The sequence below is a fragment of the Trachurus trachurus genome (assembly GCF_905171665.1).
Source record: "Trachurus trachurus genome assembly, chromosome: 5".
In the NCBI taxonomy this organism is placed as follows: Eukaryota; Metazoa; Chordata; class Actinopteri; order Carangiformes; family Carangidae; genus Trachurus; species Trachurus trachurus.
The window spans coordinates 29,299,192-29,315,457 of NC_139896.1; the positions used below are offsets into that span (position 1 = coordinate 29,299,192).

At 41.1% G+C, this 16,266-nt stretch overlaps 1 protein-coding gene across 1 annotated transcript in view; it reads left to right on the forward strand.

Annotated features, from left to right (window-relative positions):
- Positions 1 to 16,266, forward strand: part of cacna1da (calcium channel, voltage-dependent, L type, alpha 1D subunit, a) — a gene marked incomplete at its 3' end in the record, with an annotated part of 86,838 nt that overhangs the window by 46,320 nt on the left and 24,252 nt on the right. The window contains exons 16-31 of the mRNA XM_083972243.1: positions 625 to 745; positions 2,528 to 2,615; positions 2,720 to 2,750; positions 2,852 to 3,006; positions 3,101 to 3,230; positions 6,270 to 6,329; positions 6,409 to 6,468; positions 7,896 to 8,002; positions 9,499 to 9,586; positions 9,683 to 9,790; positions 9,895 to 9,947; positions 10,042 to 10,188; positions 10,367 to 10,568; positions 11,204 to 11,362; positions 11,850 to 11,960; positions 12,951 to 13,034. Coding sequence (XP_083828369.1) covers positions 625 to 745; positions 2,528 to 2,615; positions 2,720 to 2,750; positions 2,852 to 3,006; positions 3,101 to 3,230; positions 6,270 to 6,329; positions 6,409 to 6,468; positions 7,896 to 8,002; positions 9,499 to 9,586; positions 9,683 to 9,790; positions 9,895 to 9,947; positions 10,042 to 10,188; positions 10,367 to 10,568; positions 11,204 to 11,362; positions 11,850 to 11,960; positions 12,951 to 13,034 — 1,704 coding nt within the window. The remainder of the gene's footprint in view (positions 1 to 624; positions 746 to 2,527; positions 2,616 to 2,719; positions 2,751 to 2,851; positions 3,007 to 3,100; positions 3,231 to 6,269; positions 6,330 to 6,408; positions 6,469 to 7,895; positions 8,003 to 9,498; positions 9,587 to 9,682; positions 9,791 to 9,894; positions 9,948 to 10,041; positions 10,189 to 10,366; positions 10,569 to 11,203; positions 11,363 to 11,849; positions 11,961 to 12,950; positions 13,035 to 16,266) is intronic.

Consider the following 16,266-nt stretch of genomic DNA (forward strand, 5'->3'; position numbering starts at 1 on the left):
GAAGAGCCTGGTGACACGTGGGCCGTGGCTAACATGCAGCAGAGTAGGAGGGCTCAGGGACGCTAACCCCACTAGCTGTCCCGGATGTTAGCGAGTGCTAGCACGTCTCTCTCTCTCTCAGCAGCAGCAGTCAGAAATACAGTCTGAGTGAAGATACCCGGACGTCACCGACAACTAAAGCCTCGATTGGTAACAAGTATGAGGGCCGTTGTGGTGAGCTAGCTCAATGCTAACTTCGGCTAGCGGTAGCAGTTAGCATCAGCTGCTAACACCCTCCCCCAGCTCACCACAACGGCCCTCCTGCTCGTTTGGTGACGTGCGGGTTTCGGCCCACGGCTCCAGCACTTCACTCAGACTGTATTTCTTTTCCTTTTGCGGTCCTGACAACGGCTGCTGTCAGAGGCAGGAGGCTACACAGTTGAGCCCGAGAGGAGGGGCCCAGTTTGAATGTTTTGTTTACAAACTGCAATGAACAAAACTCCAGACTCTACCTTTAAAGCCCATTCATTTAAACCTTCACTACACCCACTCAGCAGGGATTTGTAAGTGTGTCCTGCTCTGTGTTAAACAAAGTGTTGTCACCACATTTTTTCAATAACTGTTTTCATTTGTGATGGATTTCAGATCCTGACCGGAGAAGACTGGAACGCTGTTATGTACGATGGCATCATGGCGTACGGAGGCCCCTCCTCCTCTGGGATGATTGTTTGCTTTTACTTCATCATCCTCTTCATCTGTGGAAACTGTATCCTCACTCACTCACACTAGCACAACTTTGGCTGTGACACGAAGGACCTGGGGCCTCATTTATCAAAAAGGGTGTAAAAGTGCTACTAATATTTCACATACGGCGAAAAGCCAAAAATGGCGTACACCCAAAATAATGGGTGTATTGGGTGTCACCACCACTACTTCAAAAACCCCTAGCGGAAACACTGTGTTCTTCTAAATGTAATCCGCGCTCCTCTCTCCCTTGCACACTGCAAACCTCTGACTCAGCAGCTGTGTCGCCAATTCCTCCTGTTCTTCAAAAAGGGTGTAAATCACGGTACGCCAGGGTCAAAATGGGTGTAAATGTCCGCACTTTTTCCTGTCAGTTTTTGGCTTGACAGATCCCAAATTTGGCGGCGAAAAGTGCGTTCACACACAACGGGGGAAAAAAGGTGTATCCACAATGATAAACGAGGCCCCTGATCTACTAAAGGGTCTTTCAAATGAGCAAAACAACACGTGCCATTCATTTAGCACTTTGGCCCTTAATTAATGAATATATCAGCCCAGCATCACGCACAATGGCTGCAGTTACTGCAGTGAGGAGGAGATGTAAAGTGGGCACAGTTTCAGAGTATATGTAGAAAATATGTTTTACTCGCTCATGTTTACATTTTTGGAATGACTAAAGGTCTTTGAACACTGAGTCCGTTTGTTTCGTATGCGTTTTTTTAGTCTGTTGTCCGACAAAAATCGTTATGCACACTGAATCCGATGCGCTTTGTTCACATATTTATATTCAGTTTCAAACTTCGGAAAGGTGGACAAAAGTCGTCACGCAGTGAGCATGACTTTGTGGTCGTCTCACTTGTCGAGAAAAAGAAAATATTGTGTCCATCCAATCCTGAGAAGTTTATTTCAGAATGTCAGTGGTTCAGTTTGATTATTAGCTCTACTGGAGCCACACATTAAAAGGAACACGACCAATTTCCATGATCATGAACAGCGGCTGGCACACACACACACACAGGCAGCTCAGCGGGGATCTAACAGACTCAAAACACTGATGTGATTGGTCAGAAAGCATTTTCACGGATGTGAAAAACACAGAAAATCGAACCTGTTCTGAAAACTTAATGACAGCTGAAAGTTTCAGAGTCGGCGTATAAACATGATAACATGAGGTCGGATTTATATTTTAATGTGCTGCAATTTTGGACGAAAAAAAACTGACTCAGTGTGCAAAGGCCTTTACTCTTTTTTTTTTTTTTTTATTGATTTTTGAACTTGGTGCATAATTCATCCAAAAATATTTTGTTACATCTTTCAAGTCTTTAAACAACTTACCTCCCTCCCCCCTACCCTGAGTTTAAGAAAACAATGATAGTTTGATCCTTTTGGAAAATGAAAAACAAAAACACAAAAAACAATATGTACAGTACACCTGCATGTCATCTAAAAGTTAAAAGTGGTTACATAGTCAACTGAGATAAATAGGCGAGAGTGAGAGAGAGAAAAAAAAAGAAAAGGGATAAAAGAAGAAAAAAAAGAAGAGAGAAACATATATATATTTAATATATATATATATGCATATGTAAAAATAAGAAAAAGAGAATATTTACGGTATGTATGTAACATTAAAAAGAAAACAGAAGCAAATAATAATACAAAACTAACATAAATTAAATTAAATTAAAAGAAAGGCCTCTTAGTAGATCACCCGCCAAACATCCAGTAACCTAGTAGTAATTCCACTCTGTATAAATCACGTTGCTAACTAACGGTGCAGTCGACCTTCACTGAACGCTCTGCTCAGATATCCTGCTGAACGTCTTCTTGGCTATTGCTGTTGACAACTTGGCAGATGCAGAGTCTCTCAACACAGATGAAGGAGACAAGAAAGAGTGACTATACCCGATCTCTTGCTTTATGTGACAAATACAATATATTACATTAGCTTTAAATGCCCAGATGTCTAACATTCATAAATGATATCTGCTTATTACAGTGACAAAAAGGACGACGAGAAAGACGAGAAGGTACCGTCAGTCTCCTCTCAGCACTGAAACGTCAAGCAGCTTCTCTCTCCAGTTTGAGATGTTAATCACACTGACCTTACTCTTTGTGCTCGGCTGTTAAGGAGGAGGAGGAGGAAAATGACGACACGGCAGCGGAGGAGGAGGACCCCGAGGTGCCGTCGGGGCCTCGGCCGGTCATCTCTGAGCTGGTAAAGAAGGAGAAGATCACTCCTATCCCAGAGGGAAGTGCCTTCTTCATCTTCAGCAGCACCAACCCGTAAGACGCCGACGTCGCACAGGTGTTCAAACGGGGCGGCGTCTTCGTATCGCGCCGAGTTCAAACGCTGTGCTTTGTCTCCTTTGTCCTCCAGGTTTCGCGTGTTTTGCCACAAACTCATAAATCATCACATATTCACCAACCTCATCCTGGTCTTCATCATGCTCAGCTCCGTCTCTCTGGCTGCTGAGGATCCGATCCGCAACTTCTCCGCTCGCAATATTGTAAGTGTACAAACCTCCACAGAAATGTATCAAAGCCTGTAAGAGACTGTGTAGCAAAGATGATGAATCTTTTGTTTGCTAATATGAGAGTTAAGCATCTCCTGTCATAGATTTAAAATGACCATACTTGCAGTTTTGCATGTTTTAGCTTCTATTTTTGAACTTACATCCTTTACATTACTACTGAGCAGTAATGTAAGTTTAAAGCTTTGAATTCTTCCCATCATTTCTGTGTTTTAAAGGGATAGTTCAACATTTTAGCAAACTGGCCTATTGTCATAATCGCTATAGTCATAGCAGTAGGTTCGTTGCCTTTATTTGTCTGTGCAAGCTGTTTTTAGAACAGCCGAGCCAAGCGGGGAGCTGCTCAGAGCTACACTATGGAGGCTAATGGGATTTCTTGGTTTCCCTCATCAAACTCATCAAATACACAATCCAACAACTCCACAACACTCTTGTGGACAAGTTATGTCCTGCACATTCACCACGCTATGAAATAATAACGGAACATTAAGAGATTTACCGTTTTATAGGTAAATTGTTGCAAAACCGCTGATGCGTGTTGCCTTCAGGGACAGTTTTTCAGCAAGCAGTCTCTGTATTTACCTCGAAAACAACTCTGTCTCGTTTTATTCCGTTATCATTTACACAATGATGAGGGAAACCAAGAAATTCCATGAGCCTCCGTAGCGTAGCTCTGAGCAGCTCGTGGCTGCACTCGGCCATTCAAAAAATAGCTTGCACCGACAATTAAAGGTAACAAACCTACTCCTAAAACAAGGGATTATGACAATGGGCCAATTCGCCAAAATGTTGAACTATCCCTTTAACAGACAGACCTGATATGCAAGACAAAGGGAACGATGTTAGATCTATTGCTGAAGGAGAAGGACTGTAGAAGGATTTACAGAATAAATGTAACAGTTACTGTAGCAAAACACCACACTGACAAACCTTCAATAGGATGAAGTCAGGAAAATAACATCAGTGGTATAAGAAGAGACATTTATGTTTTGCATTCACATTTGTGAGTTTGACCTCCACCATAACGTCATTTTCCTTCAAGAGCTGCACTTTTTGTCCACTGCTGTGATCCTAGTTGACACAACAGAGATGGCAAAAGAAACAGAGTTAAAAAAAAACTAAAAAAAACAGATGATTGAGTGAGAGAGAGAGAAAATGTTTCTGCACTGCATCTACATCATCTGTACTGTCCTTGATAAAACATCCCATAATGATTACTTTTCAAAGCATACATTTCAGTTTAATTGTCAGGACAAAGTGTTTTCCTGTCATAGCTCCAGGACAAATAGCTTAAAGTGCGGTCTGTCCATATTTAAAGGTGACGTCTGCTCACCCTGTTCTAGCTCGTCTCTTCCTACGTTCATTATTTAAGTGTTCAGCCCTTTAAATCCAAGAAACTACCAAATGCTCAGTATTCTTTTGTCTCCTAGAAATGTTTTTCTAACAGCACCGCTTAGGAACTGCAGTGCTTATGACTCACACATCTGACATGTCAGTGTGTCTTTAAACGCAGAGAAAGGGGAGCTTTTCTACTTCAAATTGAGCCTGCATTAAATCCAACACTTAAAAAACTAAGATAATGAATTTGTGACAATGAATATGACTTTACTTTTGTACACTTTGGATGGCAGTAATGTTCATAACATGCTTTGTATATTTAATATTTAATGAGCTAAAACAGACAAAAACACCAGTGCAGTCGTTTAAATAAACCCTGAGGTGATGTTTATTCTGTTTCACTTTTCATGCATTGTAATCATTTTAAAGGGGAACTATGCAAGATTTTGTCCTTAATTAAACAGCTTCAGAGTAATTGTGCTGGTTAAATGACTTGTTATGGGGAGAATGGAGGCTCTCTGCCTTCCACCTAGCGCCTCTTGACTTAAAAACCAACCTTGCAAGATCAGAGCCTCCGACCCGGTGTCCCCAGATCTGGTCTCACTACAAACATCCACTGCTTTACGGCACTACGACACAAACACACACCGTAACCTGTAATCTCTTGTTAATGTTACCCACCGAGGCAGACATCACTCCACAGATTGCATTCTCGCCGGCTTTGTTGAAAACAAATGCACATGGCCAGGAGGAAGAGGGAGGAGGGTTAGATGGGAGTGCACAGTGAAAATGTGACTACATGACTGTAGGGGGAGCTCCGTAGAGGAAGAAAAGGGATCAAAACTAGGGATGCATGATATATATATTTTTTTTTAAATGGATACCGTGATAACTGATAACTTTCTGCTTCCAAAGGCTGATACCGATAACATACTGTACCTGGAGATAAGAAAGACTAGTAAGCAACAGTGGAACTGAGATATATCATGATATCAATACTATAAACAAAACTTTAAGTGAAGATATTCTATTAGCCAGACTTTCAGACATTTGCTAAAAGATATCAAACTAAACTATTTGATACCTCAAATTAACAACCCTTAAATATGGGGCATTACTATTGATATAAATATAAAGGCCTCTAGAACTGATGCAAATATTTTGCATCAAGATTTAAAATAAATACAAAGTGAATATAATATATATATGAGATAATTGATGCGCTGACACAAGTTAGATTCAAACATTTCTATGTAAACAAACTGATAAAGTGCATTCCAAAGTAACAAAAAAATTAAATTTAAAGGATCTTGGCTTGGCTGGTTCCATACAAATGAATAACTTTTCACTTATCGGAATGACGTCATGATTTCCTGATATCGGGCCGATAATTATCATTCACCCCTAATCAACCAGACTTGCATAGTTCCCCTTTAAATGCATTAAGATCGCTATGATTACATTCACTTATGACCTGCAGTATACTCCATAAGAAATGACAAAGCAGTGAATTAACTCTATGTAAATAATTAAGATTTACTATGTGGTGTTGACTCTAACCAACCTTTTCCAGAAAATGCTGCAGATGTTTTTTTTTTCCATTCATTTTGTTTTCATATAATGTTTGAAGCTGCACAATGAACTGTCTTTGTTAAACATCTACGTTGCTTTTTGCAGATACTTGGTTACTTTGACTATGCTTTCACGGCTATCTTTACTGTTGAGATCGTTTTGAAGGTAAATGCCCTGTGTCCCCTGTCCGTGCTGTGACTAACCACACCCCCAATAACATTCCAAACGTCTCGTTGCCTTCCAGGTCCTAGGCTATGCAGATTATGTCTTCACTAGTATGTTTACATTTGAGATCGTATTGAAGGTAACCCCTTAAATGACAACGAGAGCCTTGCTGCATTCTCTCCTTGTGTGTCACCTGCCACTCAGTACAACCTGGCTTGTTTGTTTCCTTTCTCTTATTTACTTTATTCTTCATAGCACCTCTTTTAAAAAGACAAAAAAAAAAGTAACATTGAAGTTACTACTACTTTGCACACACAAACACAAACATAAGATTTGTTCAAATTACACTAATCAAAGAACTCCAGTTGGGGGAAGGAAACATCACATCAACATTACATTATACTCACATGGGTGTCATGTCATTTGGGCAGTCATTGCAATGATTTTCATTGCTGAAATGATTTTCATGATGCAGATATGTTAAAAAAAAAACAGAAAAAAACATGATGCAACGCCTGGTGCAATGCAATACAATTCAATGGGCTGCTCAGACATTTTGAAGGCATTGGCTGAAGTTGAGTTTAGGGGTCATCCTCGGAGGGCAGGAGGAGGAGGGGAAGGGGAAGGGAGGGTGGTCGGCATTCAAAGGCGTAAAGTCAACTCCAGTCAAAGCTAGTGCCATGCCTCTCGTACTGACTGCTCTTCAGATTAATCCATAAAAGAGGGGGCAAAACCAACCATGTTCCCGCCGAGCATGGTTCAGTCTGCTTTCCCACGAAAACCGAGTGCATAGAAACGTGGAGCTACTGTACGTCTGCAGCTGCTCGGGCAAAAAAAAAACCAAAAAAAAAAAACCTGCCAAGACCACTGCTGGTTTGACTCTATATGCTTCAGCGCTCTCAGTTAGCGCTTTCCTCTCTCCGTCACTCTGCGGCGCTCCACATTTACATGCACTCGGAAGATTATGAATTCCTTGACTTTTATTATTTGAAGAAGAGTTATTTTGGCTGGTTTTTTCTTCTCTGCTTGCTGAACTCTGAAGTTTGAATTGGGAGCTGCTTCCCCCTTATTCTGAACTATTAAAGAACATAATGGAATGTGCTTTAAGCTGACGGTCCGCATGAATGTGACAGTAAGGCCATTTCCACTTTCCAATCTCTATAACTAGAGCTCTTGAAGGTGGTAAATATCCCTGACGTCGTGGCAACAAAATGCATGTTTTATTGCCTCATTGAATAGTAGATTGTGAAATGAATGACTTACTACTACATTCATGTAACTAAGGGCCGTGGGGGTGGCGATGGTAGATTTAGCCTCCTGTTTCACTGCTCTGAGCTCGCCACCCCGAACCAGAGTGATCTACAAGAGTGTGGAGATGTGTGTGTGTGCGAGTGTGTGCACTTGTCTGCAAGGTAGTGAGAGCTGAGAGTGTGTTGTTACTATTTAACATGTACACGTCTCTGTGTTTGTGTCTTGTGTGTGTGTGTTTGGCCAGTGCTTGTTGGATTAAATGTAATTTTTTTTCCTTCTCATTTGCTGCCCTAACTTCATCCCTCCTCTCCACAGATGACGACATACGGAGCTTTTCTCCATAAAGGAGCCTTCTGCAGGAATTACTTCAACCTGCTTGACCTGCTGGTGGTGGGGGTTTCCCTTGTTTCCTTTGGCATTCAGTGAGTAAAACACACACACAAACACATCAGCCTCCTGACTGTTGCACAAACAGCAGACAGACACTTTAAGGTTCAAGGTTTGAGGTCACTTTGCCCTACTTCTCTAGGTAAATTTGGTTCACAGTGAGTCAGCCTCCTTTTACACAAACACTTAGAAACAGCACAAGACAAGGACATGTTGAATAACAAAAACCAGTAATAAAACGAAAAGGAGTAAGAACAAGACAATAAATGGTGTATTAGATAAATAATGTAATATGTAATGCAAAATTTCCAGAGTTTCTTCCACTTGTTAATTACACTAATGGCTGCTGGGACAAAGCTGTTTTTGTAACAGCAGTACAGGCTGGTACTATGAGCCTCCATCCTGATGGGAGCAGCTGAAACTCAGCATTAAGAGGGTGGGAGTCATAATTTAAGACAGAGCCAGCCATCCTCTCTAGCTGTTTGGTGTACAGGGATAATGGTTAAAACTGAGTTTTTGTTTTTAAAGGGATAGTTCAACATTTTGGCAAATTGGCCCATTGCCATAATCCCTATAGTCATAGCAGTAGGTTCGTTACCTTTAATTGTCGGTGCAAGCTATTTTTAGAACGGTGGAGCAGAGCCTCGAGCTGCTCAGAGCTACGCTACGGAGGCTAATGGGATTTCTAGGTTTCCCTCATCAAACTCATTAAATACACAATCCAACAACTCCAAAATGCTCTTGTGGACAAGTTGTGACCTGCACATTCACCACACTATGAGATAATAACAGAACGTTATGAGATGGAGTTGTTTTCAAGGCAATTTGCAGAGACTGCTTTGCCGAAAAACTGCCCCCAACGGGAACGTGCATCGGCGGTTTTGCATGAATTTACCGTGAAAACAACTCTGTCTCATAACGTTCTGTTATTATCTCATTGCGTGGTGAATGTGCAGGTCACAACTTGTCCACCAGAGCATTTTGGAGTTGTTGGATTGTATATTTGATGAATTTGATGAGGGAAACCAAGAAATCCCATTAGCCTCCGTAGCATAGCTCTGAGCAGCTCGAGGCTCCGCCATTCTAAAAATAGCTTGCAAAGACAATTAAAGGTAACAAACCTACTCCTAAAACTATAGGGATTATGGCAATAGACCAATTTGCCAAAATGTTGAACTATCCCTTTAAGGGAAAAGGTCCCAAACCATGAGACTTTAAGCTCTTCTCAACCAAATGGTTCCAGGAGTCACAAGAACAAAACTCCAGTAGGAACTGAACATCCACACAGAGCAATGCTGTTTGTTTTTTTTTAGATTAAAAAGCATTTGATGGAGCATTTGAGATGGAATTTTCACACACAAGGAAACAGCAGTGCTTAGTTTTTGCTCTGATGTCTGAATCAACAGATGTAAAGATGTGCAGAGGTAAAAAGGGAGATTTCATCTAACAGCTCCACAGCTTTGTTCTCCTGACTGCTGCTCTGTGATTATATGTTTTTAAGGCGTTGTAAATGTGTGTTTTCGTTGTTCAGGTCTTCAGCCATCTCTGTGGTGAAGATCCTTAGGGTTCTGCGTGTTCTTCGGCCCCTGAGGGCCATCAACAGAGCCAAAGGCCTGAAGGTGCAGCCTCCTCACAAATCCGCTGCTGTCGACAATCCTACACACACACATACACACAGCATTCTATAAAGATTTCTATCTCTTTCTCCCTTGCAGCACGTGGTGCAGTGTGTGTTTGTGGCCATCAGAACCATCGGGAACATCATGATCGTCACCACTCTGCTTCAGTTCATGTTCGCCTGTATAGGGGTGCAGTTATTTAAGGTCAGACCTAAGACTTCAGGTTGAATGAAGTCTCTCTTCAGCAAATAACACAATAGATATTGAGTTAATAGTTTAGTGTAGTGAAAATCTATTTTCCACTACAGGGAAAGTTCTATCGCTGCACCGATGAAGCCAAGTCCAACTCAGAGGAGTGCAAGTTAGTTTCACTTGTTTTGTTCCTGTGCAGCAAATATCTTATGCTTTCAGCCCCAGCCTGAATTAACCTCCATCTACCCTGCACTGTCTCATAGGGGCACCTACATCCTGTATAAGGATGGAGATGTGAACCAGCCGACCATTCACAGAAGAGTGTGGCACAACAGTGACTTCAACTTTGACAACGTCCTCATGGCTATGATGGCTCTGTTCACTGTGTCCACGTTTGAAGGCTGGCCTTCGTAAGAGTCAACCCTTTGTCTGCCTTGTGTTTTAGCTTTGAAACAAGAACTCAGATTATCAACTCCTTGTAAAAAGTTACATTTCTGCATCTCATATTTATCATACAGTAAGTACCTGTGCTTAGAGATGCCGTGTGGATGCGTCACACGCTCCCTCCTTGTCTTCTTATCCTTTCAGGTTGCTATACAAGGCCATCGACTCCAACAGGGAGAACCTCGGCCCCATTTACAACTACCGTGTGGAGATTTCCATCTTCTTCATCATCTACATCATCATCATCGCTTTCTTCATGATGAACATCTTCGTGGGTTTTGTGATCGTCACATTTCAGGAACAAGGAGAGAAAGAGTACAAAAACTGTGAACTGGACAAGAATCAGGTCAGAGCCTACAAGATGTGTGTGCGTGTAGCAGTGTTTAGCAGAGTGTGTGTCTCTTTGTGTGTGTTAGGTCAAAAACTTAAAGGGATAGTTCAACATTATGGCAAATTCGCCAATTGCCGTAGTCTTAGGCATACTGTAGCAGTAGGTTTGTTACCTTGTCGGTGCAAGCTGTTTTTAGATCAGTGGGGCAGAGACGCGAACTGCTCAGCTAACGCAACGGAGGCTCACGGTACTTTCATTTTTCTTTGCCTGGAATGAAGTTCTGGCTATGCATTTGCCTCAAAAAACAACTCTGTCTCGTAAGGTTGCATTATTATTTCATAGCGTCTCTGCCCCGCCAATCTAAAAACAGCTTGCACCGACAATTAAGGGTAATTAACCTACTCCTATGACTATAGGGATTATGGCAATAGGCAAATTTGCCAAAATGTTGAACTATCCCTTTAATATGTACTGACATGATATGTTGAACACTGAGATTTGTTTAGTAGTTGAAAAATGTTCACTGATTCCTAATAAGTTACAGAGGATCTAATGACTCTGTAGTAATTTGTTAAAAAAGAGGTTGTGGAATGATTTTTGAGTTTGTCCTTCCCTCCACATTAAAACCTGTTTTCTATATTTCTGTGCAGCGTCAGTGTGTGGAGTACGCTCTCAAGGCTCGTCCTCTGAGGAGGTACATACCTAAGAACCCGTACCAGTACAAGTTCTGGTATGTGGTCAACTCCACCGGGTTTGAGTACATCATGTTTGTGCTCATCATGCTCAACACACTCTGCCTCGCTGTGCAGGTAAGACGTCAGCTTACATCCCTGATACCAGACATTTCTCTGAACTCAGTTTCTTTTCAATAGACTGAGACATTTATACATTATCGTACACTGATTATATGCTGAAGTGGAAATGATGTAATAATATATAATGATGTGAATCAACTATAAATTATAAACCCAAATGAAGTATTTTCATTAGTTTTGATGAACTAGTTTCTTATTGCCATGATCACATCTGCATTTTGTGCTACTTCTGGTAAAAGTGTTTAACTTTAGTTCCCCCCAGTGGCAGTGTTAAAAAAGACACTTTGACTGTATTTTCAGAAGGATCCTGAAGAATGCTATAATTGTAAAAAAAAAAATATGTTCAAAGAATCTTTAATATCCATGTTTTTGAGAGCTATATCTCATTTTTAAATAATTCCCATCCTGTGACGGAAAATAAAAGCTTCCATCCTTTTCATTTATTTTCCTCTCACCGCTCATCTTTATCTCCCTCCTGCAGCACTATGGCCAATCAGCAACATTTAACTACGTGATGGACATTCTCAATATGGTCTTCACCACTGTGTTCACTGTGGAAATGGTTCTCAAACTCATCGCTTTCAAACCCAGGGTGAGTCTCAGCTACACTCACCTACTGCTTCCAGCTCACAGATGTACACCAACACAATGAGACCGTGAAACAAGTTCTTACAGTAGTTTTATTTATTGATGTGACAGTTTGACATTTTGAGACAGATTCTTATTTACTGTCTGCTCTTCCAGGTTAGCTGTTTCCCTTATTCAATCCAAGATAGGCCAACTGGTTTCCTGTAGTGTCTTTGTATTTAACAGACATGTGTGAGCATCATCACCAGGATCAAAAAGGGCATATTCCCCCAAATGTCAAAAACATTCATTTAATATTAAATTTTGAGTAGCATATATGTGAACACATGAAAACTCAAGGTCCAGTGATTTTTTTTTCCCTTCTCACCTCGACTGCGCTGCCCTGAACGACAGCTCTTTGTTGCGAAGAAGGACAGGATGCTAGTAAGAGACAGAGTGTGGGGTGCAGTGTGGACTTTTGCAGCATTGATTTTGCATGTAACCTTAGTATTTCCATCAATTTGACCCCTTTTAAATGGGTGTGTTTTAAATCACCAGCATAAGCGGATTTAAATTTCAGTGTCAGAGTAAGGGCTTTGTGTTTTTCCTGACCTTACACCCACCTCGTCCACCACTCGCTCCACCTCATTCAGGGCTATTTTGGGGATGCCTGGAATGTGTTCGACGCCCTGGTTGTGATTGGCAGCATAGTAGACATTGTTCTCAGTGAGATTGATGTAAGTAAGCTCAGCTACAACTAGCCTTGCTGCTCGCTAAACCTCTCTTTCTTCGGCCTAGGTTTCAACAGCAGGGCTCCTGTTTCTATACTTTTTATCTGATCTCTCTTAACACTGTATCTTCTTTTGTCTCCCTTCTTGTCATGCCCTGGCCATTCCATTAAAACCTCCGCCGCTCTCCCTCCTGTACCCCTCCATCTATTTCTCCGTCTTTCTCTTCACCGTCTCTCTCTTCCATTACCACCTTTACCCTTGTGTGTTGTGTTGTGCATCAACAGCACTATTTCGCTGATGCTTGGAACACATTTGATGCCTTAATTGTTGTTGGTAGCGTCGTCGATATTGCTATCACTGAAGTTAATGTAAGTATAACTCTTTTCTGTCTTCCAAGTTGAACTGAAGTCTTACAGGAAAGCCACGTGGCAACAGTATTATACAGTGATAATAACATTTTGTTCTTTAGTACAGAGGTTCCAACCTTGATTTAGTGGTGTCTGTGAGTTGTGAGCAGACCAAGTAGTACTTTCTTTTATTGAAATTGTATTAAATTTTACTTAAAGGGATAGTTCAGCTTTTTTCAAGTGGGGTTGTATGAGCTACAAATGCCCATTTAGTACATAAGATGCAGTAGAAAGGTCTCTGCTGCTCTCTCCCACTAAGAAACACGCACGACACGCTGCATCACACGCTGTTTGGATCAGCGGTGTGAAGAGGCGGAGTGATACAGCACGTTGCTGTGTCTCGATGCAGCGCAATGCACCGGTGTTTCTCAGTGGGGGAGAGCAGAGACCTCTCTACTGCATCTAGTGTCCTACTTACAGATGTTACTGGTTCAAAATTGCGGGGTTTTTCCTGCACTGCAGGATCACGTGATCGCGTGACTTTTCACCACAACTGTTTTCCTCTAGGTGGCAGCACCGTACTAAATACTGCTCAGACGTTTTGGGGACAATGCTGACAGCCTGATAGCCGCGATTAGGAGTGGCGCTGTTCATGATACAGAATACAAGAGGATGAAAGGAGAACTAGCTGCAGACAGTAAATAATATAGTAGCCTCGTTTTTCAATGACAAAATGTAACGACGGCAGCTACAGTAGACTATAGCCCAAGTCTCACTCTCTTTTTTCGGTCATCTGTCTCGTCATCTCCAAAATGTGTTTTTAAAATGAGCCAACTACAGTACTGTGCAGTAGTGCCGCAGATTTCTCACTCCGCACCTTGTTTGAGAGTGCAGCTGGATGATTTCTTGTGAATGAACGGGTCTGTGTCACTTTGGGGCTGGGCGATAAAACATAGGATAAATAACTTTCCCTCGATAGAAGACGCGGCCGATACAAAGTCTATAGGTTTAATTCATCCATTTTTTGACAGACAACACAAACAGCCAGTGATAATGAGAGTGGTGACACCGTCAGCCATGCAGCCGGCCTGGACTTTTTATTTTTAATTATGAAGGATCATCTGCGCAAGGCAAAGATGATAGCATCAACAAAACACGGCGTAACACACGCGGCTGTATGGGACAGGCTTTTATTTAATTCAGAACAAACCGCTTAGCAAAAATGGAAAATATAGTCTAGGGGAGAGCCGGGTCGATTGATACACTTTTCATTTAAACGTCTTTTTCAAAGATGACGTTATGTACACAAACATTTTTATCATGTGATCAACAACTCACATGTGTATTTTCTTAGTTACAAGTGTAATTTAACACATATGTTGGATGATCGCGCTGTTTTATAACTTTGAACGTAAGTTGACATTTGTCTCAAACGCCCCACCTATGCGGGTCGTTTGAGACACAGAGGAGGGACGGTTGAAACAGCATGTTTTAAACAGAAACTACTGACATTACTCTCGTTTTTATGCAGCATATCGGACAACATACTAGTGTACTTGTTATTGCCAAAATGTCACATAATTTCTCACAATATAAATAGGTCAAATAAATATTTTTGTCCCGTGCGCAATTGTCAAGATCCGCATTTCGATTAAACTCGCCTTTCTTCTTTTGTACGAGTTGTTGGACAACTGCATTTTCATTTAATTTACTTATTTCCCTGCCCTAAGTCATGTTTATGGATACACAGTTGAACATATTGTCATTTTTCCCTCGGCATTTTCCCCTCACTTTGCTGAATATCTGTTGATTCACGTCATAAACACGAACATTAAAAATATGTGGTGTTTATTAAAAATACATGTTGTTCATTCAAATCGGTTGTTGTTCATTGCAAAACAGTTAGGCTATTAATTTGGTGATTTATATACAGATATTGATCGCGCAGTGTGACCACAATCACTACGCACGGTGGCGTGAGGGACATTTGAAACAGCTGTATCAATCGTCCCTCCAGCGACTACTGACAATAAAACCTGTTTTGCCTCTAAACTTCAAAACTATGACATTTCATAATTTAGGACTTGTTTATGTACGAATTCATCTGTTGTTAGGTCATATTATTATTGCATTAAACACACAATACAACTTTTGATCACTTTCTCCCCGGCTACGTTGGTGGAGATCTCCCACACAGTAAAAGATTTAGGCAACACATTCTTCCAGCTGGCTGTTTTTCTTCCAGTTACAGAAAGTAGCCTATGTGCAAAGTACCACATTAACATCTCTATTCATATAACGCCCATCGAAACAGCTGATTTACATGTCGGCCGTTAAGGCAAGGCAAGGCAAGGCAATTTTATTTGTATAGCCCGTTTTTACAAACAGTTTGTCTCAAAGGGCTTTACATGGCATCGTAGCAACATCCTCTGTCCTTAGACCCTCACATCGACTGAGGAAAAACTCCATGGAAACCCTTTTAACAGGGAAAAACAGGAGAAACCTCAGGGTGAGCAACAGAGGAGGGATCCCTCACCCAGGACGGACAGACGTGCAATAGATGTTGTTACAGACAAGAAAACAGTTTACAGTTTGTCACAGAATGTGCGGAATATGGAAATGTTAACACATGGCGATTGGCCATTCACGCGGCTTTGTTCTTGGTTTCGGCCAATCAGCTTATAAGCACATGGCTAATTATCAGCTTTCAACCAATCGCACTGTTTTAATGTGTGTGTGTGAAAGTTATTTTCTTTAGTTCATTTTCGTTTCTTTTGGATTTTTTTTACAACAATGTATCAATATAATATTGTTTTCGTTTCATTTCGTTATAAAAATCAATCCCTTTTCTTTGAAACAATGAGATTGAGCAGCTAAAACTCAATAAACTCAACCATGGCTTGTCTTATTGTTAATCTGAACGCACATGTATAAAGGGCAGAGTCAAGGCAGCAGATAAATCACAAAACATCAACGCGTCCGTGAGCGCAGCGCACCTCTTTTTCTCCTGTGAAGAAGAAGAGAAAAAATAACCCCATGGTCCGACCTGACCCAGTTATTTAATGTTTAGGTTTATTTAGAAGAAGTCTGATTATGACTGCTGTTCTGGATCAGATTATTTGCTCATAATTCGGGTTATTTTCAAACAGTGGCCAAACAACAGATCAATTAATTATTATAGACTATATTTTCCATTTTTGCTAAGCGGTTTGTTCTGAATTAAATAAAAGCCTGTCCCATACAGCCGCGTGTG